This window comes from Idiotropiscis lumnitzeri, chromosome 6 (genome assembly GCF_059441095.1).
Source record: "Idiotropiscis lumnitzeri isolate Australia: NSW breed Sydney's pygmy pipehorse chromosome 6, RoL_Ilum_1.0, whole genome shotgun sequence".
Classification (NCBI taxonomy): domain Eukaryota; kingdom Metazoa; phylum Chordata; class Actinopteri; order Syngnathiformes; family Syngnathidae; genus Idiotropiscis; species Idiotropiscis lumnitzeri.
The window spans coordinates 18,086,862-18,113,362 of record NC_142396.1 but is presented as its reverse complement, the minus strand read 5'-3'; the positions used below and the strand labels follow the sequence as shown (position 1 = coordinate 18,113,362).

Sequence of the window (26,501 nt, the reverse complement as noted above, 5' to 3'; positions counted from 1 at the left end):
TTAGACTTGGTTCGAGCAAGTCATAAGTGAAGTTATAGATCGTGAAACATATGTTGGAGGGATGAAATATTTTTTGTCAGTGATCCGGCTACAAAATGTGCAATACTTCTAAAAATGTAATGACCTTTTACATCCCTAAAAATGAAATGAAAAACTACTAAAATGATTGTCGACATCTAAATAATGTTTTTTTTTTTTTTTTTTTACTAAACCTTATGTCAGTCGCACACTTTTAATGTGATAAATCCTGAAATATGCTCTGAATGAGAGCATAAACGTGTATAATCATCAGATTTAAAAACTACATATGTCGTTTCAAGTGCCAATCTGTTGCCAAAGACTAATTAGTCTTTGGAAATGGGTGAACAAAAGGCATTAACTTTGTGGGGTGTCACTGAAGTTGACGTGCATTAATTTACGGGGGCGTGGCGACATCAAATATGCCTGATGTCCACAAGATCAGAAAATTACTCTATTTAACGATATATGTTTCAATGTCGATGCTTCACTAACGACTGCTGCTTTAAACGGCCTCGTTTCAAGATTACAGTGTCCATGATTTGTAATCTTTCAGTTTATTGGCTTCTAAATGAAATGCAGAACGTACTTCGAGCTAATCTTGCTATCCTAGGTTCATTTATATGCGTCAGACAGATTAAACTAAATTTTACAGATGTTGCTCTCTCCTTCGAGTTTCAGATTTTGCATGTTGCTTGTCTTTTTCCCAGTTTCATCAAAATTACCATCCTTGAATCCAAAGATTTCTCCACATCACTTTTTTCTCTCCAAAAATAATTACTTGCATCACACCAGTGACACTATTTTATGGGGAATAGAAGCTACTTTTGAAGGCTGCAGCACTTCATCTGGTTAAATATAGTTTGGGGGAACTTTTGCATGAACATACGAACAAAAACATCACAGTCAAAACGAACGGTTTGGACAGTTTACACCCCCCACACTCCCAGTTATGTGATTCTGCTGTACTTAAATGTTCACAAATGGACCCAAACCAGTGTGCATATTGCTAGCTAAACTGTGACGTTGGCTGCCCCTTTTCTGGGTTTTGTGAGGTAATGGGAAAACACACTGACATGTGGTGATGACTGGGTTGCCAGGTTGGCATGAATGAACAAAAACCCCTCTTTTTTTCCTTTCTTTCTTGAATTCGTCCTTAAAAAGGCAAACAGTGTTCAAATGCAGACTTAAAACTATTAACTGGGTTTCACGTCAAGTCCTGTCGTTCACGTGACTCGAGTCCGCCATCTCTGCATCATCTTTTTGTCTGTGAATGCAAGCAAAGAGTTGTCCCTTATATTTTGGTCAGCTCCTTTCCACTTACTCCATATTGAAACAGGCAGTGATCTGTTTTCATATGATCCTCTTGTTTTTGCACTGTTAAATAATAATTATAAACCAGTCATTATTGCAGTTGGTCCTCCTTGATTGACTCTCATTAAATCACTGTGTGGACCAAATATGATGAGCTAATCAAGGCCATCTATTCTGCAATCAGGAGAAGTGATTGTGTGTGTCTGTGATCAGCATTGGCTTGGCTCAGTTACACGACAGCCATATATTTATGTAGAAAATATATAAATGAAGCCAGGTAGAACAGAAACGTATCGTTGAAGTTATTTTTATTTTGAATTAGACGTGATATTATGCGTGCAACAGTACTAATCACGACTCTACACACCATATTTGTCAGTGTGATAAATGGTGATGCAGAATCATGATGTTGCCCTTCACATATCTGCCAGCTTGGAGCAGGTGTATTATTAATCTCCTCCTTTGTGGTGGGTGGAGACAAGAACGATTCAATTCCTTTCAATTAAGTGTGTGTGACACCCACACACCAGTACTCAGTATTCCTATATTAAAGCTGTAAAGGCATGGATTTGCTCAAATAAAAACTGAAATGACAGTGTAAGCATTTTCTGAGACAGCAGCAAATTGTTAAATGTTTTAATGCGGAAGGATGAGCGTATGGCATGACTCTACCCCAGACCAACCAACCAACCAAGCCCATCCTTCATTTGTCTGTCATTCTTTCTGCCCATCTTCACCAATGTTAATCGAGGGATTAACGTAACAAATGAAGAAATAGCCACATTTTTTGTTGTGTTTCACAAAAAGGACAACAGTCCAATAATCATTACAAAAATGAAATTCTTTGGGGTTTTTTGTTCTGGGGTGGTAGGCAAATGGTTTTATCACTCCTCAAGTGGCAAAATGATGTTTTTATTTAGTGTCAAAATGATGTTTTTATTTTTATTTTTTTAAAGACTGTAAATATGGTTCATTAAGAATGATGAAAGTCTTCAGCAATCAGTGGACAGAACGTTGCCATTTGCATTCTACGAGAGCCAGTGTTTTCTTTTTCACTCAAGTGGAAGATAATTTAGCAATCATCTGTCCGCACTTATCCAGATTTGCACCAACATCATCTTCCGCAACACATATCTTTGTGGAAATCAATAGCAGTGTTTTTGTTATATATTTATTTATTTTTTTAATGTAATCAAACATACAAGTCACCAAATCAATGGTGTCAAATACAACGCTTACTTTGTTTGGTGCTAATAATCTCAGATGTTGCCAATATAACTTGACGTAAATGCAGTCTTGGTGCTTCACAGACAATCTTGGCCCGGATCAAATTCGGTGGGGCACATAATTACAATATTTACTTCTCCTCTTCACTTCATCCTCTGTGAAATAGCAATGGAAAAGTGCATTTATTTTTGGATCGTTTCATGGCATTTGTATTATTTACTGAACAATCACTCAGGCACTGAACAGATGGTGTCTTTCTTTCCATCTCCTCGTCATCAGTTACAATTTCCCAGTCTTTGGCTCTGCTTTAATTCTTTTCTTTTTTTTTTTCTTTACTTCTCCATCCATCCATGGCTCATCCCTGTTGATCACTTATTCTCCTGCTCGGGCTGACACACAATGAACCAGACCTGACTTAAATGTGTGTTTGTATTTGATATTGAATGCAAAAGCCTGTCCTTTTGTGACCCTACTCTTGTCCTTCCTTCCCTCTTTCCTTCTTACCTTTTCCACTGCCACTCCTGCGATGTCCCGTGATGTGATAGTAATGTTGACACTAAGGAACTCTGTGGTAAGTATAATTCATGCACACACACACTCATACGAAAATGCGTGCTTCTTTTTTAGCTTTTCCACTGAAGGCTGCTTGCAGGGAAATGTTTGGAGGGGGTCACGTTGACAATCGTCACATTTAGTTTAACAAACACTCCAAAACTAATATATCAGTGAACATAAAGGTTGGCCAAGCAATTCAATCGAGTTTTGACAAATTTGTTTATGCTAGATTGCATACACAGCTACCTGTCTAGGTGGCGCAGCAAGACGTTTTTCAGGATTTTGTGGTGGTCAGTGGTATGAGATCCTACTAGAATAGAGCCATTTCACTTGCACTAGCTATACCGGTCCGTAGCAGAATCACTTCACATGCAGAAACAAATCGAGCAAACTCGCACGGATAATAAAAAAAAAAAAAAAAAAAAAAGGAACAAATGACAACTCTTTTTGAAAATAAATAAATAATTAAATAACCCACACCAGGCTATAAGCCGCAGTTTTCTATGAAAAAAAATAGTTGTTTACTGCATGTACAGAATTATTATGGACTGTGAATGCACATAAATGTACATAAACAGATTGTTAAAACAGTGCCTTTTACACAGCAACAACTCTGCTGATTAAAACAGAACACAACCAAGAGAAAAAATATCTCGATTTATTTAGCTTATTTTCTGAACAGTAGAGCGCCCCTACCGGTGAAAAAAAAAAAATCCACAGAAAAGCCGCACCCTTGTATTAGCCACATGGTTCAAAATCTAGGAAAAACGCAGCGGCATATAGTCCGGAAAATACGGTATCTATATTTGAAGGTGTTATTTATCAGGGCGCTAATAGAAAGTTCTTACAATTTTAGTGTGAAATAAATTTTGAATGACAGTATACTGTTAAATTTAGTCACAAATTGTAGTCGTCGCAGTAATAGCAGGAGTGGTAGTAGCAGTAGAGGCAATTGCCTTTGGGCCAATTTACACTTGATTGTAAGTCATAAAACTCACTCACCCATTGATGTTGTTCAAATTTCTCAGTTCAAACAACTTCTCCAGAAAGCAAATACTATACAGTGCGCAAATTATTGCAGTCCACTAAAAAGAGATGTTGCTGCTGGCATAGTTCACGGCAGACAGTAATCTGTCATGAGTGGCCATTAAATCTAAAAATACACTAATATTGGAAGGATACAACTCACCTCAAGAAAATGACATTACGTTCGACGTGTGGAAAAAGAAAGAACGGTGCAAAAGGTACAAATGTTGTCCGACTTGGGCAATAGATTGTTATATTGTAAATTAAACAAGAAAATGCCCTCTTGACTTATTTTCAAGTATCATTGCTTGGTTTATTATACATTTCATAACAGTGACACTATTATTCTTCAAAGGCTTCTCCTCTTTCTAGTTTATTCTTGTAGCATGTTGCCAAACTAGACACACGTGGACAAAATCATTGGTTATCCGTGCAGTAATCATGTCTTTAATGGGAGCATCGTAATAATTTTGTCCGCACATATTTTTGTGTTCAGACTACTTTGCGAAGCACATGGGGGACTACGAGGGAGTTCTGGCCTCACTGGAGACACTCAACCTTTCCATCCTCAAAGCCATGGACTTCACCAAAAAGGTAATACAAAGAAAGAGTTTATTTGTTTAATAACTTTTTTTTTCAATTCTATTGTCTTGTGTCTGTGGCTTAGGCCTGCGAAAACAGAATACATGCACGTAGGAAATGTTTCGTTCAAATTCTGTGAGTTCGCTGCATAATGAATGTTGTTATCCACCACATGACCACCAGAGTTCTGATAAGTGTTCAAGTGAACTGAGGAAAAACTTACAAGCTCTTCCAACCCTCTACTAAGGTTTCAAGTCAACACCAAGGAATTACCAACCACTGTAGTGTTAAATCACAACCCTACCTTTTTCAACTCTCACTTAACACAACAGGCTGCCCTGCTGGTCCTCAGAGAACATCCTCTCAGCCTTGTGTTTCGCACCTTTAATGGCCTTAAGACAAAAAAAAAAAAAAAGGAAAATAGTTCACGGCATAGAGAAAGTGTAGTCACGCTTGCTCTTCTCACTGCCGCTGCAGGGTGCAAAGGCTGCGAAAACGCAAAATCCCTTTTCATACCCAAACTGTATTTACCACACGCTTCTCACGCTGAGCAGGGAGTCAGGAATGACATGCGTTCACATTGTGGACTACTAGAAACTATCAAATATCAATTTTGTCTCTTAAGTGAACCTGTGTGTGGGTGTGTGCGTGTGTATTGTGTTATGTGTGTATGTGCATGGCAATCACTTATCCTAGTTTTTCCCATGAGCTATATTTAGCAGCTAGGCCACAGCTACCTCCCATATCCAGTTGATATTGTAGTCGTTGCCTGTTCTTCGGCGTGTGTGTGGGTGTGTGTGTGTGTGTGGGTGTGAGAGAGAGACTCTGTCCATTGTCTTGGATCTGCTCTTGTGTTTCCATATCTCGAGCCACCAGCTCGGTCATAATCTTTCAGCTCTAGGCTACACCGTCACATGCATCCACACACACAGGCTCAAGCGCCGCAAAATGAACACATGGTGATGTGAGGAGACCTGACTTATTGAGTTTTAGATTTTCATTATTTGTTTCTCTTCCACTCACTGTAGCACTGGTTCACCAATCAGGAGAATTGGCATCTTGCTCAGTTTAATGGGGATGAACTTTGTCTTTATTAGTGATGCCTTTTTTTCACGGCAGATATTTGAAGCATATTGTCGTTTGTGGAAAAAAGTGGAGGAAATGGTGTCAGCATTTTGGACAAATAAAAGCTCCAACAATTCACTTTATTGAAATACCTTTAGTCATGTGTTTATTGAACAGCTTTTGTGCATTACAACATGTCAAAGCTTTTTCAGACCTTCGAAAATAGGCAAATCGGTTCCAAAATGGGGCGAGCTGCCGGAAGTGACATTTTTAAAAAGGGGTAATAAATGATCGTCATGAGCACAGTTCAATAGTACTGATTTAGTACTGTCCGCTGTTTTTTATTTATTTTGACATGCGTCTAAGTAGGGGATGTAGCTCAGTGGTAGAGCGTGTGCTTTGCATGTATGATGTCCTGGGTTCAGTCGCCAGCATTTTGCAAATTTCCTAATTGTAGGACTAATAAAGGCCAACGTTGTATTTATCTTTAAATTAATAGAAGAATAGGAAAAAGTCAACATACAAGCCTATTAATATATATATATATATATATATATATATATATATATATATATATATATATATATATATATATGTGTGTGTGTGTGTATGAAAATCTATAGCTCTATATGTTTCTACGACTGGACTTCCACTTGTAGCGCGTTGCCGTCAGTTTTTGCACCATGTATAGCACTTTGTATGCAGCAGTGATTGTTTTTAAGTGGTCTATAAGGTTGAGTTGAGCTTTCATGACATGTGGCTAGCACATATCTGGCACTCACTCACTTCTTACTTTAATCACTAGTTGCCTATCAGTCGTAGCAGTGACTTTATTTCAAGGGGTTGAACTCCGGAGCGATGTGGTTGAAGTAGCAAATTAGCTCTGCATTTTGACAATGGAGCAGCCGTTAGCTTTAGTCTCAAAGCAATGCAGCTTACTGTGGCGGTAAGAACTGCCCATTGTCTTTATATGACATTAACAGGCTCATATTAATGTTACAAGTAGTGGTAAGTCGTAGAAGACGGAAATGTATTAAGATTTTGTTAACGTCTGTGGTCGTACCTTCATCTGTTCACTGGACCTCTCCAGTAGTGTGACTCTTGAGAAGGCTGAGCAAACTTGGAGCTTTAGCTGCTAATTGGCTGTTACCCACTGCAAGAGGAACCAATCAGATGGTGCTGTGAGCAGTAAAATCTGCAGCCAGGGCTACTCGCACTGCAGGCAGCGAGAGAGATGCTTTGTAGCCTGTCAAAATGAAGCATTTTTTTAATTTATTGGCCATTAATAAATCAAATAAAAAAAGTAAGAAGCTGATAAATGCCAAATATTGGCCGATAATGGGGTCTATTACTATTCTTTTCTTTTTTTTTTATAGATTAACTCATACAGCAGACCATATACTATTGAGAATGGTTATCTGTGCTTATCATGGGATAAAATGACATTGTAGTTTAGCAGTAGCTACTTAGAGTCGAGAGGCAGGACTGGTTTGAGTACAGTTTTTCAACCCGATAAATTAGTGAATTGTGAAATTTGTGTTTACTGGTCTACACTGCAAATCAGCTGGTGTTACTATAACACCATTGGGGTGGAATCCACTTTAACAACGTAGCAATGTTAAAGCCTGGCCTACACTGGCTGTTTTATGACTGAGTGGTGATAATGCGACACTAACATTCTTTTTTTAACACTTTCACAAAAGTTTTAACACTGGCCCATTTGCAGTGTATAGAAAAAGAAGAAAGAAGAAACTCAATGGAGAGGTGATTGTTTTAGTGTTGTTTTGTTTACGTGCTATACTCCCTCAATATTGTGACAAAATCCATGAAACACAAAATAATCTCGAGACACATGTGAAGCGATGGTGGGGTGTGGCGGTGTTAAAAGATGGAGCGTGTTATTAGTTTGAGCAAAGTCTGCAGACTGTGCCTGAGCCTTTTAAGAGTCCAGTGAGTTTTGATTAGAGGAATAAATATGGATACATGAGGAAAGGAGGAATTCGCCGTTAACCCTTCTTTAAAGGCGGCTCAGTACAGAGATGGGTTAAAAGCACAGGTCAAATTTTATGAGCATGTATGTGCGCAATGATTGTACGTCGAGATGACCTTCAATTCAGGCTGATAGGTGATGGTTTCTCTTGGACTAGCATATTTTACAGTGACTAGCGATGTACAGCTCGTTCTTCCTGTGAGTATTCAAATTAGAGTAGTACAACGGTGTAGCCTTTAAATAAAAACTGTAATATCCACCAATGTGTGTACTTCCACTGACACAGTCTCCGGAGGCAACATTTACCCAAGTTTCCTTCGAGCTTCGAAGAGGACAAGAAACATGCAAATTTAATATTTACAATATCTTTATGCACTATAAATTAGTCTGATGTCAAGGTATTGTTCAGTAATTGTGGCGTTGTTGCCTGAGGCTAAATTAATAAATTGTCACAGACAGCTAATCATAAATTAATTAGTGTTATTTGTGATTTAAAATAATCTTGCCAGATTAGTGACGGTAGTAAATGATAACATGTATCTTCCTAATTATGTGTAAAGAAACGATAAGGGATAAAACCAGCAACGAAGATTGCATTTACCAGTCTACTTTCAAAAAGAGGATAAAAGAATGCCTAATGGAAAGATAGTCATAATAAAGGCACGTTGGGGTTCACTGCCCTACATAAATACATTGGTGTATCAAGAAGGGGGATCTTTGGGTATGTGGGGTTTAGTGGGTTTTGTTTTGTTTTGTTTGATTCTTTCATTATGTCTGTGGTGTTATGCACTTGCATATTTTGAATCAATGGTTATTGGTGCATGTGGCAGTGGCTACGTTTACATGGACCCATTTATTCATATTAAATGCCTGAAAAATAAGTTTCAAGTATAAATGGTCGAAGCTATGTTTTGTTCACATGGAAATCACAAAGGCTTCTTCTTGTTTGACTCCTATTTCTGTTATGTTTGGTCCATTTCAAAACATTGTGATGCATGAACACGGAAGCCCTAATTGGATCAATATAATTAGTGTCTATGAAAACAGTGCATCCCATCATAGTTTCAACCCAAACTATGATCGTACTTAAGAAATGTTGGCCATATTAATGAAGCCAATTTATGCATTTGGGTCGTTCTTTGTTCGTTGTAGTTTTTTGGGGGGAAATTGTATTCTCATCATTATGGCTTCTTCATTGGTATTTGTTTGTATTATTTTATATTTGGTACTATTATTATTTTTATTCTATTTTCAGGAAGTTAGTGGTGCTATCTACATACACCACCATTCACAACCATAAAACAGACTGTATTGTGCGATTAGCATTGATATAATACTGTATAATAATGGTATATATTAATATTGAACATGTATTTCCATTGGTTGTATATTTCACAGGGCTCTATGGATCTATGGAATAAGTTTGTTTATTAGATCCCCATTTGCCCTTGTAATATACAAGAGCTTATCTTCCTGGGGTCCATATAAGTTAAAGGCAAACCAATAAGAGATATGGCAAGAGTAAATAAGTATATGGAATGAATAATAAAATAAAAAAAATATAGAGTACAGAGGAGAATACATTAGAACTTTATTGTCACCGCCACAGTCACAATGGAAATCAGTTTCCATTCAGACAGCTTACCTTTTGCAGTATAAATGGAAGTCATATAAGCATGCAATTATAAATAAAAAAACGGTCCATTCAAAACATCTTCAACTCAACTTTACTGGCATTGTATAAACCATTTTATAACAACCTCCGCGGCATATCAAATTGCTGTACATGGTGCAAAAGGAGGCCATTCCAAAGAGAGACAACGGAAAAGGCTTGATCCCATCTGAGCCTCCGCTTAGTCCTCGGTACATCGAGTAGAGTTTGGTCTTCTGATCTGAAGCACTGCGCAGGTCCGTAGGGGGGGAGGAGCTCAGCGACTTAAGGTGAGGCGAGACCATTTGAAAGATTTGAAAAATCAAATTAATGATAGCAGGGCCAGCAGTCTTTCCAGATGTGCAGCTTGACTTTTTTCCACCTATCTTTGGCTTTGTGGCACTCCTGCCTTGCTGCACACGTTCTGTCATAAAACCTGGGCGTGAGTCTAGCTTTTGACTTAATCGTTTTTAAAGGAGCCAGTGAATCGAGTAGAGCATTACAGGATGAGTGGAACCAAGAGTTGAGTTACTCCATCTTTGAATCATCAAAGGTATTAGAGAACTGACCAGCAATGTGAGACTTAAAGATCTGGCGGCTGCACTCCAGCAGATTGAACATAGGAACTGGAAAAGACGACATCAAAGAGAAAAATAATATAATCGAAGTCACATTGTCCAAGACTTTAAAGTTGGACACAGTTAGACCACAAGCAAGGTATATAAAGTATGTTCTTGTTCATATGTCAGGCTTGCTCGCAGGCGACGTTCATAATGGAGCATGATATTCGCAAATATTTTAAAAGTCTTTTAGAAAGTCCTGAATGTATTTGCACAGAATGTAGACAGCTTGGCCTATTTCAAAGAAAGTGGCTTCATGGCTATGTGACAAATATACAGGACATTGTTTATATTTTAAATACCGTAGTTTCTATAAATATTCATTGTTCCTCCTGCACCCCCTTAAGTCCTCAGGAGTCCAAGACGGCACAATCAGGTGGCAATAATTCAAGTAAAGCATGGTACTCACCGGCACCTATCCAAGCCTCCTTCAGACAGAGGAAATCCAGGTCATTGGACGAGAAACCCCCTCTCATGATAAACGTTCTTTTTGTCAACGACCCCAGCAAGCTCTGGAAAGCTTCCTCAAAAGCTGGAGATGCATCCCGCGTCGAAGGAAGCGCATAGGTTAGCAAAGCCGTGGCTTCCCGGGAGAGCCGACCACTGGTAGCAGGCACGAGTTCACAGGGTCCAGCAGCTGACGAAGCATGTTTTAGCTCCCGTTATAACTTCACCACCTGTTTACTGAGTTTGCAGTGGTGCGTCCACCGTGAATGCAACTTGTGAATTTGGAACAAACCCGCCTGCATGTTGTCAGCAACGTCTTCTCCTCACCAAGCTTAAATGCACCTGAACATTGTGTTGAAAGTCCAATAGAAAGACCATCATAAACAAGCAGAGACTCACTCAGTATATCACCAATCACTTTGGACAGAGAATAAAGCAGCCACAACAGGAGGGTCGCCACACCCTCTAGCACATTGTCTTCTTGTTCAATTTGTTCAATTCTAGTAGTGTGATAATGTACATTCGGATATTGCACATATTTTTAATCAGAAAATATTGTTTAGATCTTGTTAATTATATTACACTTAAAGAGATTACTTGACCAGGATGGCCCATATTTACCCCCTTCCCCCAAAAAAATATCTGGATATTTGATCAACTGTATATATATATATATATATATATATATAAATATAAATAATTTTTTTCTTGTTTTTTTAAGAGAAATCCATAACAACTACCTAATCTTGTACAGCCCTTTTTCTTCTGCATAATAGATACAAGTGTCTATATCGCCTCAACCTCTGAAAATATCATGATAACCCTCTCCATCTGATCAATTGTTTTTCCCTTAGGGTAGTTAAACTGTTAAAGTGTCCAAATTGTCAACTTAAACTTGTGCATTTATTAAATATTTAACGACAGTGCCTTTACCTGACATGTACCCCATATCAACAAAGACTGTGAAAAATGTGCAATTTTTTCTTCAGGCAGTCGTCTTCAGAAATCTCATTGGAACAAAAGTTCCACCTTGCCCAATGCAGATTTTCAATTCGTCACTGAATGACTTTCATATCCATTCATAGCCCACTATTGAGTTTCCTTTTTCCATTGTAAGCTTATTTTTTTCTGTTTAATTGCTCAGCACAATATTTTATTTTGTGAAAGTGATAGTGTCTTTTAATCATAGGGCGCATATTTGATGTCAATATTTTTTTTTTATATTTTCTAAGTTGAAATGGACAAGGGTAGGAAAAGTGAATATGAATTTTAGTGGTAATTTATCACTTCAGTTTCAAACGCTAGGTAACAACAGAATGTGACAAACCAAGCAGGGAATGAAAAAACACATTACAATGCTTGCCTCCTTGCTGTGACGTAGAAAGGGTAAAAAAACAGACTTTTTTTTTTATCCCGAAAAAGCCCTTAAAACACTCCAGATTCATTTTCAGGGGGTGAATTTTAGTGCTGACGCCATTTTTAAATAAAGACCTACAGAATATTTGCAGAGTGGTGTGACATATTTCCAGTAAAAGCCGTTTTACCTCAACTTCTATCAGTTATCAAGTTTATGGGCTATTTTTTAGGATTGTTTTTATGTGTGTGGTTGCATGTATTTGTGAAGAAGAGGAGAGAGGACAATAAATTGAGCTAACACCGTTGTGTGCCAGCCCTGATATACAGGTTCTTCACCGTGCAACGCCGCTTTGATGAATAGTGGAGGTTTTGGGTTGTTAACAATTGCGGAGAAAAATGTGTAGTTCAAGAGAGGTCTTGTCGGCATTTATTTCCTGTTGATGTAATAGTGCAGCCACCACCCTCACAAGGTCGCCGTTTGTCGACGCTAGAACTCCCACTGCCGTCTCTTGAACAGTTCTCAAACTTTGTGTTGTTACTCTGTTCACATAGATTAAACTATTTTTGTCTGTATGTATATTATTCATATGCTGCCATTGCATTGCATTAGAAAACAAACATTTGTCCCTATATTCCCGGTGCATCCTCCATCTGCGACTTTGATACCCTTCCGTCCTTACAATTTGGTCCTTATTTGTAAAAATAATTTCCATCCGTCTTTTTAAAGCGCCTATTGTGGCGCTCATGAAGCAGTGAGCATCGCACTTTTATTTTTGTAGCAACACAATACACTTGCATTTACGTCCATGCATATAATGACGAGGTGTATGGAAATCATTTCCCAACAAGTCATCGTGGATCATAACTAAAATTATTACACAACAACAAACAGAATAGCACCTATTCTTTCGGGGCAGCGTTCATGCTTCTGACTTTTTCCAGAGAAGACCCAATGCAGTGGGAGTATCACACCGAAAAAAAGAGGAACAAGAAGTTCACAACAATGTGTTGTTTTTTTTTTTGTAAAACATTTGTGACAAAGTGTGTTTCCAAGAATATAAATACTTTTTTTATATACAGTGCTGTCACATAGGTGTTCAACCTTACGTCTTGAACACAAATGATAAAAATCTGTTGGATGTCAGCTTCAAGACATTTTGTCTTCAGAGTGACAGATTGTTTGAAACACCATACCATGGGTCCTTGATACCCCTTATGCAGCTTGTTTCCCAAGCTCCAGCAGACCTGATTCAAATGAGGGATCACGAACAGGTTTGCTGTCGTGCTGATCATTTGAATCAGGTGTAAACATAACAAATAGTCTGGGTGGGGGCACCTAAGGACCGGACTTGGAGACCTCTCCGCTATACTATGTTGTTGTCATTTTAACAACAGTATGTGTGTCACTGAGAGTGCCCATTCCCAAAATGGAGGACTGCTCAAGTATAACTGATAATTGCTTAAGATACGAGTGAAGACAATACATAGTTTGAAAGTGAATTGTGAAAGCTCTCACTCATTTTCCACTTAATGACAGGACAATTTCACCCTTCAATGACATGAAACTCATGAACAAATTAATTGTCTACAAATAGAGCAAGAGTGTCAAACTCTTTCAGTTGGTCATGTCTGTCTTTTTTTAAACTATTTTTGTCAGAGGTTGTTCTAGAAAACAATTTTAATTGGCTTGGGAGAAGATGGATTAAAGTAAAAGTCCCTCATATGAGTATGTGTATGTGCAAGAATTCATTAAATCTCCTGTCTTGTATAAACGCTTCCTTTAACGAGACATTCTCATTAATACTGTGTTTTCCTTTTTTCTCCCTGAGCTTCAACGTGTACACACACACACACGCATGCCACCCTGTCATCTTGTTAAGCTTATCGTTTTTTTTTTCTAAATCTACCCCGGAAATTGTAATGCATCCTTCTTCACATTTTCTTCCTTCTCACTTCCTTGTTATCATCTTCTACTCTTTCATCTCTGCTCCGTTGTCTGCCAGCACCTCCACCTCATGCACTTCACCCTCGCCTTTTGTCTTGAGGATTACGGCGAAATAGAGCATGGTGAGGGAGTGTTTCAATATACAATAACATGAGCAGGATGAGCAGAGGGCAATCAATGGCAGAAAAGAGGAAAGCGGAGAGGGGTTTATTGTTGCGAAGTAGAAATAAAGATGGGGAGGGAAAAGGAGTAGCACAGTGTGTGTTAAAAATATCAGTCAATCGTTAATATGTGTCATTGGTGGGATAGTTTCTTTTGCTGCCATCCCAAATTCAAAAGCTTTTAATGGAGTCATGGCCAAGATTATGCAGGACATGCACACACAACACAGGACGATTTAATTGAGAATAACTGTAAAACCCCCCTTTGCAAATATATATGTTGACATAACCACACAAGGAGTCACTATTTTCATATGAACACATTGGTAAATAATTCTGCAATGTAAAGTATCCATGAAGACTGTACAAATCAAATATAGAATACAATTTCAAATATGTTGCTGGTTAACATTACTATTTTCTGGGGCAGGAAGATTGCTTCCGCAGGACTCAAACATCAAAAAGAATATATTTGCTGGGTTTTCTGTCCCTTTATTATTCAGCAGGGCTAATTTGCAGTTCATTGAGAAAGATGTAAAGCGTTACATTTCATATGCATATGGACAATGTAAATTGTATTTGTGGCTACAGTTTGTTCTTCTAGGGCAGCCATGGCAAACTACAGCACAGGGGCCCACATGCGGCCCGTTAAACGTTTTAATCCGGCCCGCTAAACTTGAAAAAAAATTAAATGAATAAACCTTGTTAATGTTTTATTTTCTAAATACGTTGGTGTGTCAAACGCAGATATTTTGTTGTCATGCTTTTGTTAATTTTCATTTAAAATATATATATATTTTTTTTTCACATGAGGTGACGTTAACCAAAACACTCCATCCATCTGCTCCTGGCCCCTTCGTCAAATTTTAGAACCCATTGTGGCCCACCAATCAAAAAATTTGCCCACCCCTTTTCTAGGGTGTAAATATTTCCATTGTAACTTAAACAGGGCAAAAAATAAAAATAATGCCACTGCCTACGGACAGTCATTCGCACTCACCATGCGTCTTATTTCTTGCAAAATGTACCTTCCTTACTGCCATTCCCGACTTATTGCCTATTGATTTATAGTACAGGTCCACTGACCTCAGTTTAGCCTCTATATTATGCTCACATTACTCTTGCAATTTGGGAGCAAGGTTTCTGTTTCTTAGTAAGCAAGTTTCCAATTCTACATCCATTATGTTGGATGTGGGAATGTGACAAAACTATGGGAGTGGGATGTGATATCAACTGAATACATTTCAATATATTTCAGACATTCTAGCATTGTTCATTGTACTATTCTCCCCACTGTCCTTTATGGTTGCATTTTGCCCTTAAAATTAGAGACACTGCATGTACATTTTTAATCTGCCTGGGCATGTGCAACGAGTAAATTTAACATTTTCAATAATATTATTATTAAATAATTTTTTTGCTGGTGTGTTGCTTTGCCCCTGTTAACACTGACTGCATGGTTGTGAACAGAGAGGATACTAAAGCCCGTATTCAACTGAGCGGCAAACATTTGCAGGTATTTGTGAAGGGTAGGGTCTCCGCTGTCCTTGTCAGAGTCAGTCTCGTTGCTGTGCAGCTCCTCGGAAATGATAATGGCTTTTGTAAAAGCTCAAAAAACAGTGCAAGCAGACAGTCCATTCACAAATTGTGCCGTGACTCACCCGGCGTTGCCTCCAAGTCTTCGTAAAGCTCTGTTTGCCATCAGTCATCCACGCTCGCATGCTGCTTGCAACTTCACTTTGAACGCGCTTGTTTATACCGATGTCCAGCGAGTGGAGTTCCTTCATCATGCCTTCTGGAATGATGCCATGCTCTGAGTTTGTTTGCTGCACAATATACCGGTGCCTTTAGCGTCCTCTTTCACTAGATAAGCAGCGTGTCGGTAGGCAATGCTCACAGTCGATCAAGCGGAGTATTCTTCAAAGTCACACAACAACATTTACAGGTTTTGGAACTCGGTGCACACATTATTAAATTATAATTATAATTATAAAGCGCCTGGTCCATTTTGGAGAGAATTTACTTTGAAGTGTGCCTTATGGTGGTGAAAATACGGTATTTCACATTGCTTACCTATCACAAGGAGCCCAGTAATAAAGGAGTCGATCGCTCTGAACATTCTCAGACAAGTTACCCATTTATACAATTAAGTAGCTACATACTAACACACATATACTTCAATGGTGCGTTCTTTTGTTGTGATAAACTACATAAGTCTGTCCTTTGACTTATTCATATGAATAAAACATTCACCAGTGTCGTGTTTATTAGTGCCGTATGTTTTATTCATCTAGTGACAGTGTGTCACTTTTTGGCGGACAACTTCTGGGGGTGTAATTTCACAATAACCGTGCATTCAAAGGTTTAATCATGAGACCCTCATCATTTTTTTTTCGGGTAATGGTAACATTGTGAGAGGGGGTGCAATTTAAAAGCAAGGCAAGTTTATTTGTATCGCACATTTCAAGACAATTAAACATGCTTTACATAAAACATTTATGGCATTACAAAAAGAGAAACAAAACATTAAGACATTACATAAATCACAGTGAAATTGAGTAAAATACTTTGATCAAAATGATTAAGACCAAATATTAGCCCTGATATATTTAAAGATAGCGTCAAAATGGAGATTAAAACAGGAGAATAATAATGATTATACTTAAGTAAACACTGATGTTTTCAGACCTGATTCCAATAAAGTGACACTTTGAGCAGACTTCGGGTCTTCGGGGAGTTTGTTTCACAAGCGAGGAGCAGAGTAACTAAATGCTGCTTCACTTTGTTTGGTACTGGGTACTGGTTCTGGAAACACACAAGAGATCTGTCCCAGACATCTTGAGGCGTCTGGATCCTTCATAGGGTACTAATACATCTTGCATGAATTTTGGTCCAAGACCACTTTGTGATTTATAGACCGGCAGCAAGACTTTAAAATGTATTCTTTATCTCACTGGATACCAGTGGAGTGATGTGAGGATAGGTGTGATGTGGTCCAGTTTCCTGGTGTTTGTAAAGACTCTGGCGCAGCATTTTGGATCAGCTGCAGTTGCCTGATTGATTTTTTTCATTAAGGCCTTTAAATACACCATTACATAAATCCAGCCTACTGAAAACAAAAGTTTTTCTAAAGCCTCATGTTGTAAACAAGATTATTTACATGCCGAAATTTGAATGAATTACAAATTAGGCAACCTCCTTGGCACGTAGCAGGAGTGCTGTATAAAAGTTTCAGGATTTTATGGACATTTTCAGGGACAAAGGTTAATTCAGTTAGGAAGAATCACGTCATGTTCAGTGACAGCTTGTTGAATACCAAACGAATGCCCAAGTGAACATTTTTTACGATACATTTGAAACGTTTTGTTAAACTGTATTAAGGGCAAGGGTTTAAAGGACCACTTCAGAGTTTTGAATATTCATTTGGTTTATCATTGTATAGAAAGGAAAACAAATCAAATCGATTGAAATTGATTTGAAATTGGATTTTTATGGGGGGAATCATGGATTTTAATTATTAGCCACATTGTCTAATGTGTGGTTATTGTGCAAATCTGCAGGTTTCACACAACTCTTTTAAACAATTAACAATGGCAAAGAGGACCATGTGTGTTTACTTTCTACCCATTAATGGTAGTGATAATCAGTGCAACCCATTTTGGCAACGTATTAATAATACAGTGGATAAATAAGAGGAAATGTGAATATTTGCTTTGCAAGTGCAGTTTATCAACAAGATGACATTTCAGCCATCTGCGGACTTAAATGCTAAAACTCACTGACAGCAAAGCAATGCGCTTCCCTTATCATATGCCAAAAACTTAAAAAGACACACGCACAGACATTATACACGCCAACAATCGTTTTCATAACATGATTGTAGCCATCTGGTAATCTACTTTCTGCAGATGCTGTGAGGGGGAAAACGTCCCACAATTAGAAAAATGGTGCAAATATCTTCTGAGGCCAAATTTCTCACACACTAATTCTTCTTTCTAGACACTACTGTTTAATGACATTGACTTGGTTTGCAACACATTGCTGCTTTCTTCCCACAGTCCCAAATAATGCATACTGTATGTATCCAGTGATTACCAATCTTTACTGAGCCAAATCATCCATTTTACTTTCGGGAAATTTCACTGCGCACCACCAAACTAAAATGTCACAAAATGATGACTACTGAAGTAATGATGATCTTGTCTTAATTTACTCACAAATTGACTTGGGCTGAAATGTGTGCCTGTTTACTTGAACACAAACTAATATTCTTGCAAGAAGCTATGACTTATTCTGTTGTACAAATGGCAAGCTATGCACTTCCACGGTTCGGATTTACAACTCTGAACTATGTGTGTGAGAATAGTTGTCTAGCTGTGTGCGATTTATTGGTTAATGTCCAGGATGTAACCGTCTCTCACCCTAGTTCAGCTGTGATAGACCTCAGCTTCCCTTGATTCTGACCTGTGTAGTGTTACAGAAAATGTCTGGAAGAAGGAATGAAAAAAATGTTGCTCCCATCCCGACATCACCTTCAGGAAGCCACTCTCGGTGAGTTGCAAAGTTGCTGTAGAGGAGCTGCCAGTTCTGCAGCACTTAAAGTTTCAAAGATGCATGCCTACCTTGTTTTTAATCGTTTAAAGGAGTTATTCGAAACACATCAGGCTAGAGTGAGAAAGTCGGCACAAATCTGAGAATGTGAACGTCTTGAAATTCTTTCGCTGTTAATGCGGACGTGAATAATGTTTGAGTGCGTCAAGGGAGAGCCGACTGGCAGAGTTGTTGTCAGCTGGGTGAGTTGACTGATGAGGTTACACCCAAGCATGAATAATGCAGCATACTTTGGGGTGAAGAAGAGAGATATGTAGCTTGGTAATTGGGTGAAAAGAGAACAGATGGAGGACAGACACTTAAGGATTTTACGCAATGGCAGTCCATCCTTCTCTTGATCCTAACTCTATTCTTACTCTCTTTCCCTTGCTTTTTTCTTTCCTGTCCTCCCATCTTTTTTCTTCCGGCATCATCAGTCACTCTTCTTCATCTCTGCTGCCACTTCCATCATTTCCCTCTCATGTCTTTCTAAAACCCCATAAGGCTGGCGCCGTATCTGTACAGTGTCAGGTTGTCACGTTGTGGGCTTGACATCTGATTGCAATTCACTCTGACCCGCTGGTAGCTCTTTAACAACTTCACACTCTTCCCGCCTCAAGTTTTTTTGCATGGTTGTGTAGGAGTACTTCTGACAAAGTTTATCATTTCCTGCTAATCACATTGAAAAATGGTGCCTTGAATATACTATATTTCATTTCATCAAATGGTTGCACAAAATAAGGTCTGCGTCCAGATACATTTTGTCATGACCCGTGTCTGCCACGTCAGTGTTTTTGTTATTATTTTCTTCCCTCCTTCCTGCCATGTGCCTTTTGTTATTGTTTTCATCACCTCCCTGCCATGTGCCTTTGTTATTGTTTTCGTTCTCACCAGCTACGCACCTGTTCCTAGTCATCATCACGCACCTGTTCCTAGTCATCATCACGCACCTGCTTCACATCTGCTCCCCTAAGTACCCGGACTATTTAAACCTTCCAGACCGACAACGCAGTGTCGGGTCATTACCCTGTTTGCCTCCTGTTGCCACGTCACCTCGGACTCTCACGACTTGCGCTTCGCTCCCGTTGTTGCACTTGTCTTCGTTCCCTGTCCGCCTGGCTCGTTCCCGTCTCGTGTTTGGTCCTTGTCATCGTCCAGTTAGTCTCGTTCAGTTGCCTGTGTTGTTTCTTTGCCCACGCCCCGTTGTTCGTCCCCACCAAGCTCCACAATAAATCTCCTTAAAGCTTCACCTACCCCTGCTTCCTCGCTTCTTGGGTCCACCTCCTCATCGCCGCAAGGCGACTCTTGACAGAATGACCCGACCCCGAAAGAAGGACCCAGCGAGGGGCTCGCGGCGGCGTCATGGACACCGCCGCACGGACCCCCCCCACCAACCCGCCGATCAGCTCAGCGCCACGTCTGCCACGCTCCCCGCTTCCCCAGATTACGAGGACTTGTTCGAAAAGACCGCCTACCTTTTGGACTCCCGCCGCGCTGAGCTGGGGGCACGACTGGCCCAGATAGCGGAGCAGGTGGCCTCGATCGCGGAGAAGGGCGCCGCCGCGGTACCACCCCGGGAGGCTATCATGGAGCTGACAGCTCAGATGGCGGAGCTGGAGGTCAAGATGGTGGAGAGCATGAGGCTGGCACAGCTGGCCGACCGACAGCTGGCTGAAAGGGGTCCCGCCTCCACGTCATCTGCCGCAACCCACGTCACCTCCACGCCAGCTGCAGCAACCCACGTCGCCTCCACGCCAGCTGCAGCAACCCACGTCGCCTCCACGCCAGCTGCAGCAACCCACGTCGCCTCCACGTCAGAAGCAGCAACCCACGTCGCCTCCACGTCAGCTGCAGCAACCCATGCAGCCCCCACGTCAGCTGCACCGACCGTGCAGCCTCCGGTGCCTGCCCCTCACCAGCCTGCCGACCAGCCCCGTACCTCGTCTTCGTTTCACGGTAACGCCCTCGACTTCCCTCCCAACCTTCCTCCCCACTGTACCATTGATTCCGATTCCGACGACAATTTTGATCACCAGGCCAATTCACCCACTCACGCTTTAGTTGATAATGATTTAGCAGAAGTTTTTGAGCACTACGCCCCGCACGTTTTTGTCGACTCGGATCACGAGTACGATGCCGACTACATTTACGCCTTGTTAGACGCTCAGCGCACCCCGGACACAGTTAGTACCAGTCACCTTCTTCCCCCCGAACCATTCCTGACACCCTTTTCGTTCGAGTCTTTCAAGACCACCTCCCACTCCACCTCGCGCGCTTCACGCCCAAAATCTCGGAAGTCACGGTCACGTCGCACACCTCGTTCACCATCGGTTTTAGCACCTGCTCACGTTCCCCTGGCACCCCCTAGCTCACGTTCACCAGCCCCAGTAACCTCGGTCCCTCGTGTTCCCCATTCCCCTGATTCCCTATGGCGGCAGGCTGATAGGGATCAGGGCCCCCGGTTCGGCTGTGCCCGGTCCGACTGCTGCGCCCGGCCCTCTGTCGCCCCCCCGCCAGCTGCTGAGCCCTGCCCCGGCTCCTCTCCAGCCGCAGCGTCCCATCCCGGCTCCTTGCCAGCTGCCGAGTCCCGTCCCGGCTCCTTGCCAGCCGCAGCGTCCCGTCCGGGCTCCCTGTCAGCTGCTGAGCCCCGTCTCAGCTCCCCGCTAGCTGCTGAGCCCCTTCCCGGCTCCCCGCCAGCTGCTGAGCCCCTTCCCGGCTCCCCGCCAGCTGCCGAGCCCCGTTCCGGTTCCCCGCCAGCTGCCGAGCCCCGTTCCGGTTCCCCGCCAGCTGCCGCGCCCCGTGCCGGCTCCCCGCCAGCAGATGAGTCCCGTTCCGGCTCCCCGCCAGATGATAAGCCCCGTCCCGGTTCCCCCCGAGCTGCTGGGGCCTGTTCTGGCCTCCCGAGAGCTGCTGACCCCCGCTCCGGCGCCTCGCCAGCGCTTCAAGTTCCTGTTCCGGCGGAGCACGTCCTGCGTCCGCCACAAGTCCCTGTTCCGGCGGAGCACGCCCTGCGTCCGCCACCAGTCCCTGTTCCGGCGGAGCACGCCATGCGTCCGCCACAAGTCCCAGTTCTGGCGGAGCACGTTCGGCGTCCGCCACAAGTCCCTGGTCCGGCGGAGCACGTCCTGCGTCCGCCACCAGTCCCTGTTCCGGCGGAGCACGTCCTGCGTCCGCCACAAGTCCCTGTTCCGGCGGAGCACGTCCTGCGTCCGCCACAAGTCCCTATCCCGGCGGAGCACGCCCTGTGTCCGCCATCAGTCCCTGTTCCGGCGGAGCACGTCCTGCGTCCGCCACAAGTCCCTGTTCCGGCGGAGCACGCCCTGCGTCCGCCACCAGTCCCTGTTCCGGCGGAGCACGCCATGCGTCCGCCACAAGTCCCAGTTCTGGCGGAGCACGTTCGGCGTCCGCCACAAGTCCCTGGTCCGGCGGAGCACGCCCTGCGTCCGCCACCAGTCCCTGTTCCGGCGGAGCACGTCCTGCGTCCGCCACAAGTCCCTGTTCCGGCGGAGCACGTCCTGCGTCCGCCACAAGTCCCTATCCCGGCGGAGCACGCCCTGTGTCCGCCATCAGTCCCTGTTCCTGCGGAGCACGCCATGCGTCCGCCACAAGTCCCTGTTCTGGCGGAGCACGTTCTGTGTCCGCCACAAGTCCCTGTTCTGGCGGAGCACGTCCTGCGTCCGCCACCAGTCCCTGTCCCGGCGGAGCACGCCCTGTGTCCGCCATCAGTCCCTGTCCCGGCGGAGCACGCCCTGTGTCCGCCATCAGTCCCTGTTCCGGCGGAGCACGTCCTGCGTCCGCCGCAAGTCCCTGTTCCGGCGGAGCACTCCATGCCTCCGCCACAAGTCCCTGTTCTGGCGGAGCACGTCCTGCGTCCGCCACAAGTCCCTGTTCCGGCGGAGCACGCCATGCGTCCGCCACAAGTCCCTATCCCGGCGGAGCACGTTCTGCGTCCGCCCCCAGTCCCTGTTCCGGCGGAGCACGCCTTGCGTCCGTCACAAGTCCCTGTCGCGGCGGAGCACGCCCTGCGTCCGCTACCAGTCCCGGTCCCCGCTGCGCCCGGCCCGCCGCGGCTCCAAGTCCCGTTCTCGGCGGCGTCCGATGAACCGCCGTCGCCTCTCGCCTCTGGCCCTGCGGTGCCAGATGAACCACCGCCACTTCTCGCCTCCGTGTCGGCGGCGTCCGACGATCCACTACCGCTCCAGATTCCTGCCTCAGCGGTGGACGATGACCAGCCGCCGCCTGCCGCCCTTGCCTCGGCGGCATCCGACGAACCGCCGCCGCTCCACGTTCCTGTCTCAGCGGGGTTCGAGGACCAGCCGCCGCTCCACGTTCCGGTCTCGGCGGGGTTCGAGGACCAGCCGCCGCTCCACGTTCCGGTCTCGGCGGGGTTCGAGGACCAGCCGCCGCTCCACGTTCCTGTCTCGGCGGGGTTCGAGGACCAGCCGCCGCTCCACGTTCCTGTCCCGGCGGGGTGCGATGACCTGCCGCCGCTCCACGTTCCTGTCTCGGCGGGGTTGGAGGACCAGCCGCCGGGCCACGTTCCGGTCTCGGCGGGGTTCGAGGACCAGCCGCCGCTCCACGTTCCTGTCTCGGCGGGGTTCGAGGACCAGCCGCCGCTCCACGTTCCTGTCTCGGCGGGGTTCGAGGACCAGCCGCCGCTCCACGTTCCTGTCCCGCGGGCACTCGACGATCATCCGCCGCTCCAAGTTCCCGTCCCGCCGGCGTTCGACGACCAGCCACAGCTCCACCTTCCTGCTTCGGCGGGGCTCGACGACCTGCCGCCGCTCCACGTTCCTGTCTCGGCGGGGTTCGACGACCAGCCGCCGCTCCACGTTCCTGACTCGGCGGGGCTGGACGACCAGCCGCCGCTCCACGTTCCGGTCTCGGGTGCGCCCGGACGTCCGCCTGAGTGTTCACGGGTGGACTTGTTGATCGGGCCTCCCGGACGCCCGCCTGAATGGCCCCGTCGGGACTCGCTGGTCTGGCCCCCTGGACATCCGCCAGACTGGCCTAGTTCGCGGGCCTTGGTCCCGCCTCCCGGACGTCCGCCCGAATGGCCCCGTCGGGACTCGCTGGTCTGGCCCCCTGGACATCCGCCAGACCAGCCTAGTTCGCGGGCCTTGGTCCCGCCTCCCGGACGTCCGCCCGAATGGCCCCGTCGGGGCTCGCTGGTCTGGCCCCCTGGACATCCGCCAGACCGGCCTAGTTCGCGGGCCTTGGTCCCACCTACCGGCCCCCTTCCGCCCACCCTCGTTCTTGGACTTGGTTTCATTTTTGACTGTTTTCGTTTGGGACGTCTGGAAGCCGTCCCTTGAGGGGGGGGTACTGTCATGACCCGTGTCTGCCACGTCAGTGTTTTTGTTATTATTTTCTTCCCTCCTTCCTGCCATGTGCCTTTTGTTATTGTTTTCATCACCTCCCTGCCATGTGCCTTTGTTATTGTTTTCGTTCTCACCAGCTACGCACCTGTTCCTAGTCATCATCACGCACCTGTTCCTAGTCATCATCACGCACCTGCTTCACATCTGCTCCCCTAAGTACCCGGACTATTTAAACCTTCCAGACCGACAACGCAGTGTCGGGTCATTACCCTGTTTGCCTCCTGTTGCCACGTCACCTCGGACTCTCACGACTTGCGCTTCGCTCCCGTTGTTGCACTTGTCTTCGTTCCCTGTCCGCCTGGCTCGTTCCCGTCTCGTGTTTGGTCCTTGTCATCGTCCAGTTAGTCTCGTTCAGTTGCCTGTGTTGTTTCTTTGCCCACGCCCCGTTGTTCGTCCCCACCAAGCTCCACAATAAATCTCCTTAAAGCTTCACCTACCCCTGCTTCCTCGCTTCTTGGGTCCACCTCCTCATCGCCGCAAGGCGACTCTTGACACATTTGAAAAGAACAGTACTGCTGTACTTAAGAAATACATTTGAATCCAGATGCTTTCATTAAGTAATGCATGTATAGCAACTTTAATTTAGACATAGCCATCAAAAAAGGGTGTTAAATTTTCATTTCATTTTCATTTTATTCCGTCAAGTGGCTGCGGAAAATAAAATCATCTCCATCCAGATTTATTTTTAAAAACATGTATAGTCAAGGGCGGCACAGTGGACAACTGGTTAGCACGATGGCCTCACAGTGCAGAGGTAGTGGGGTTGATTCCGGCCTTCCAGTGTGGAGTTTTCATGTTCTCCCCATGCCTGCGTGGGTTTTCTCCGGGTACTCCGGTTTCCTCCTACATTCCAAAAACATGCATGGCAGGTTGATTGAACACTCTAAATTGCCCCTAAGCATGAGTGTGAGCACGAATGGTTGTTTGTATTTGTGTGCCCTGAAATTGGCGGGCAACCAGTTCAGGGTGTACCCCGCCTACCTCCCGAAGACAGCTGGGATAGGCTCCAGCACCCCCTGCGAGGAAAAGCGGTTCAGGTAATGGACGGATGTATAGTCAACTTAAAAAAATGCTTCTGCATCCAGATGATTTTATTTTGTGTGAGCACTTGATGAAATAAAATTGACATTGACTTTGGAATAGGTCTGTATGTAAAAATGATACCAGTAATAAAATTCACAACCTTGATCAATCCATTAAGGATTTAAGAGTGTTTTTTTTGGGGGGGTATGACTGCTTTCAGCACTTCTTAATGACACCCATTATCTATGGTCGGTATTTCAGCCTGACTACGTCAATGAAGGAACACCGGCAGCATTTTAGTTTAACAAAACTCAGATACACATTCCTACTTATGTCCACTTCAACCTCTGAAAATACTCAGCCCAGTGGCTGGCTCCTATAGCCCCTCATTAAATGCTGTACCTTCACGTTGGTGCTATCTGCCCTGCCACCTCCTCAGGACTGTGGCTGGCCAAGAAACAGTGTGAAGTGTGCATTCTCCCATGCAACATTTTTGTTAGCTGACCAACAAGCAATATAAAGTGGATGCATGCTCCAATCCAATTTTTTTTGTTTTTCGACGTTTAAGTGTCCTTGCGTGACTGGACAGGCTCTATATTAATCTAATTTATTGTGACTCCTAAAGAAAAAAACTGTCGCTAACATCCTCATGTTATACTTGTTTTCTTACAAGTGAGTGCATGCAGAGGTGTGTGAGTGTTTGTCTTCCCAGCTTGAGAGTTATATGGAGCTCAGCAGGTACAGCAACTCATTTCCTCCTTTGCTCTCTTATAAGTGAGCCATAGAAAAGCGTTTCATGGGTTGAATTAGGTCTAAGTAGACAATACATTTATATGCTAATTGATCTCTATTTCTGGAAATTATAAGCAATGTACAATGACAATGATTTTGAATGGACAAATTTTGTCCGGTTCCTTCGGTTCCAACCAAGACATGGGAAGTGGGAAGGCGGCGTGGCGGTATTGATGATCAGAAAAGGTTATTTTGAGAGTAGTTTTTTATTTTCTCCTGGGGTGGGCAGCATCCGTCCATCACTTATTTCCCATCAGTAATTCAGGTCGACTCTGGTGGGTCTAGTTCGTCCCTCTCTGGCGACTGCATGGACAGAACACAATTTCCATGTCCCCCGTAGGCGCCGCACAAGCAGACGCGCAACCAAAAAAAAATAAAAATAAAATTAAATAAAAATAGCAGACACACATACAGAGTGTGTTGATGGGTGAAAATAAAACATGAAACAAGAGTTTTTTTGCGTGAAAAATGAGTCATCCTGGCTGCATGCTCCCTTTAAATCAGCCACCACTGTTTGATTACACTGATCTGAAACACTATACTGTCAAAACTGAAATGTAAGGAGAGCTGCTCAGAAAATTCGGATTGATTTTTTTTTTTTGATTTCCAGTTCTGCAGGACAAATTATGGTTGCTGAATTGTTTAAAGGACTGAGGTTTAATTTAGAATGCAGTGATGCTAATATAGTCAAGACAGTGGCTGACTACATGACTCTTCCTCTATCAATCGAGGGCAATTTCTCAGAGTATAGCTCTGGA

The 26,501-nt window shown here is 43.8% G+C and overlaps 1 protein-coding gene across 1 annotated transcript in view; it reads left to right on the top strand.

The window, feature by feature from the left end:
* Positions 1–26,501, top strand: part of necab2 (N-terminal EF-hand calcium binding protein 2) — a 118,595-nt gene that overhangs the window by 37,381 nt on the left and 54,713 nt on the right. Inside the window, exons 4-5 of the mRNA XM_088299526.1 lie at positions 3,105–3,130; positions 4,637–4,734. Of these exons, the coding sequence (XP_088155652.1) occupies positions 3,105–3,130; positions 4,637–4,734 (124 nt within the window). The remainder of the gene's footprint in view (positions 1–3,104; positions 3,131–4,636; positions 4,735–26,501) is intronic.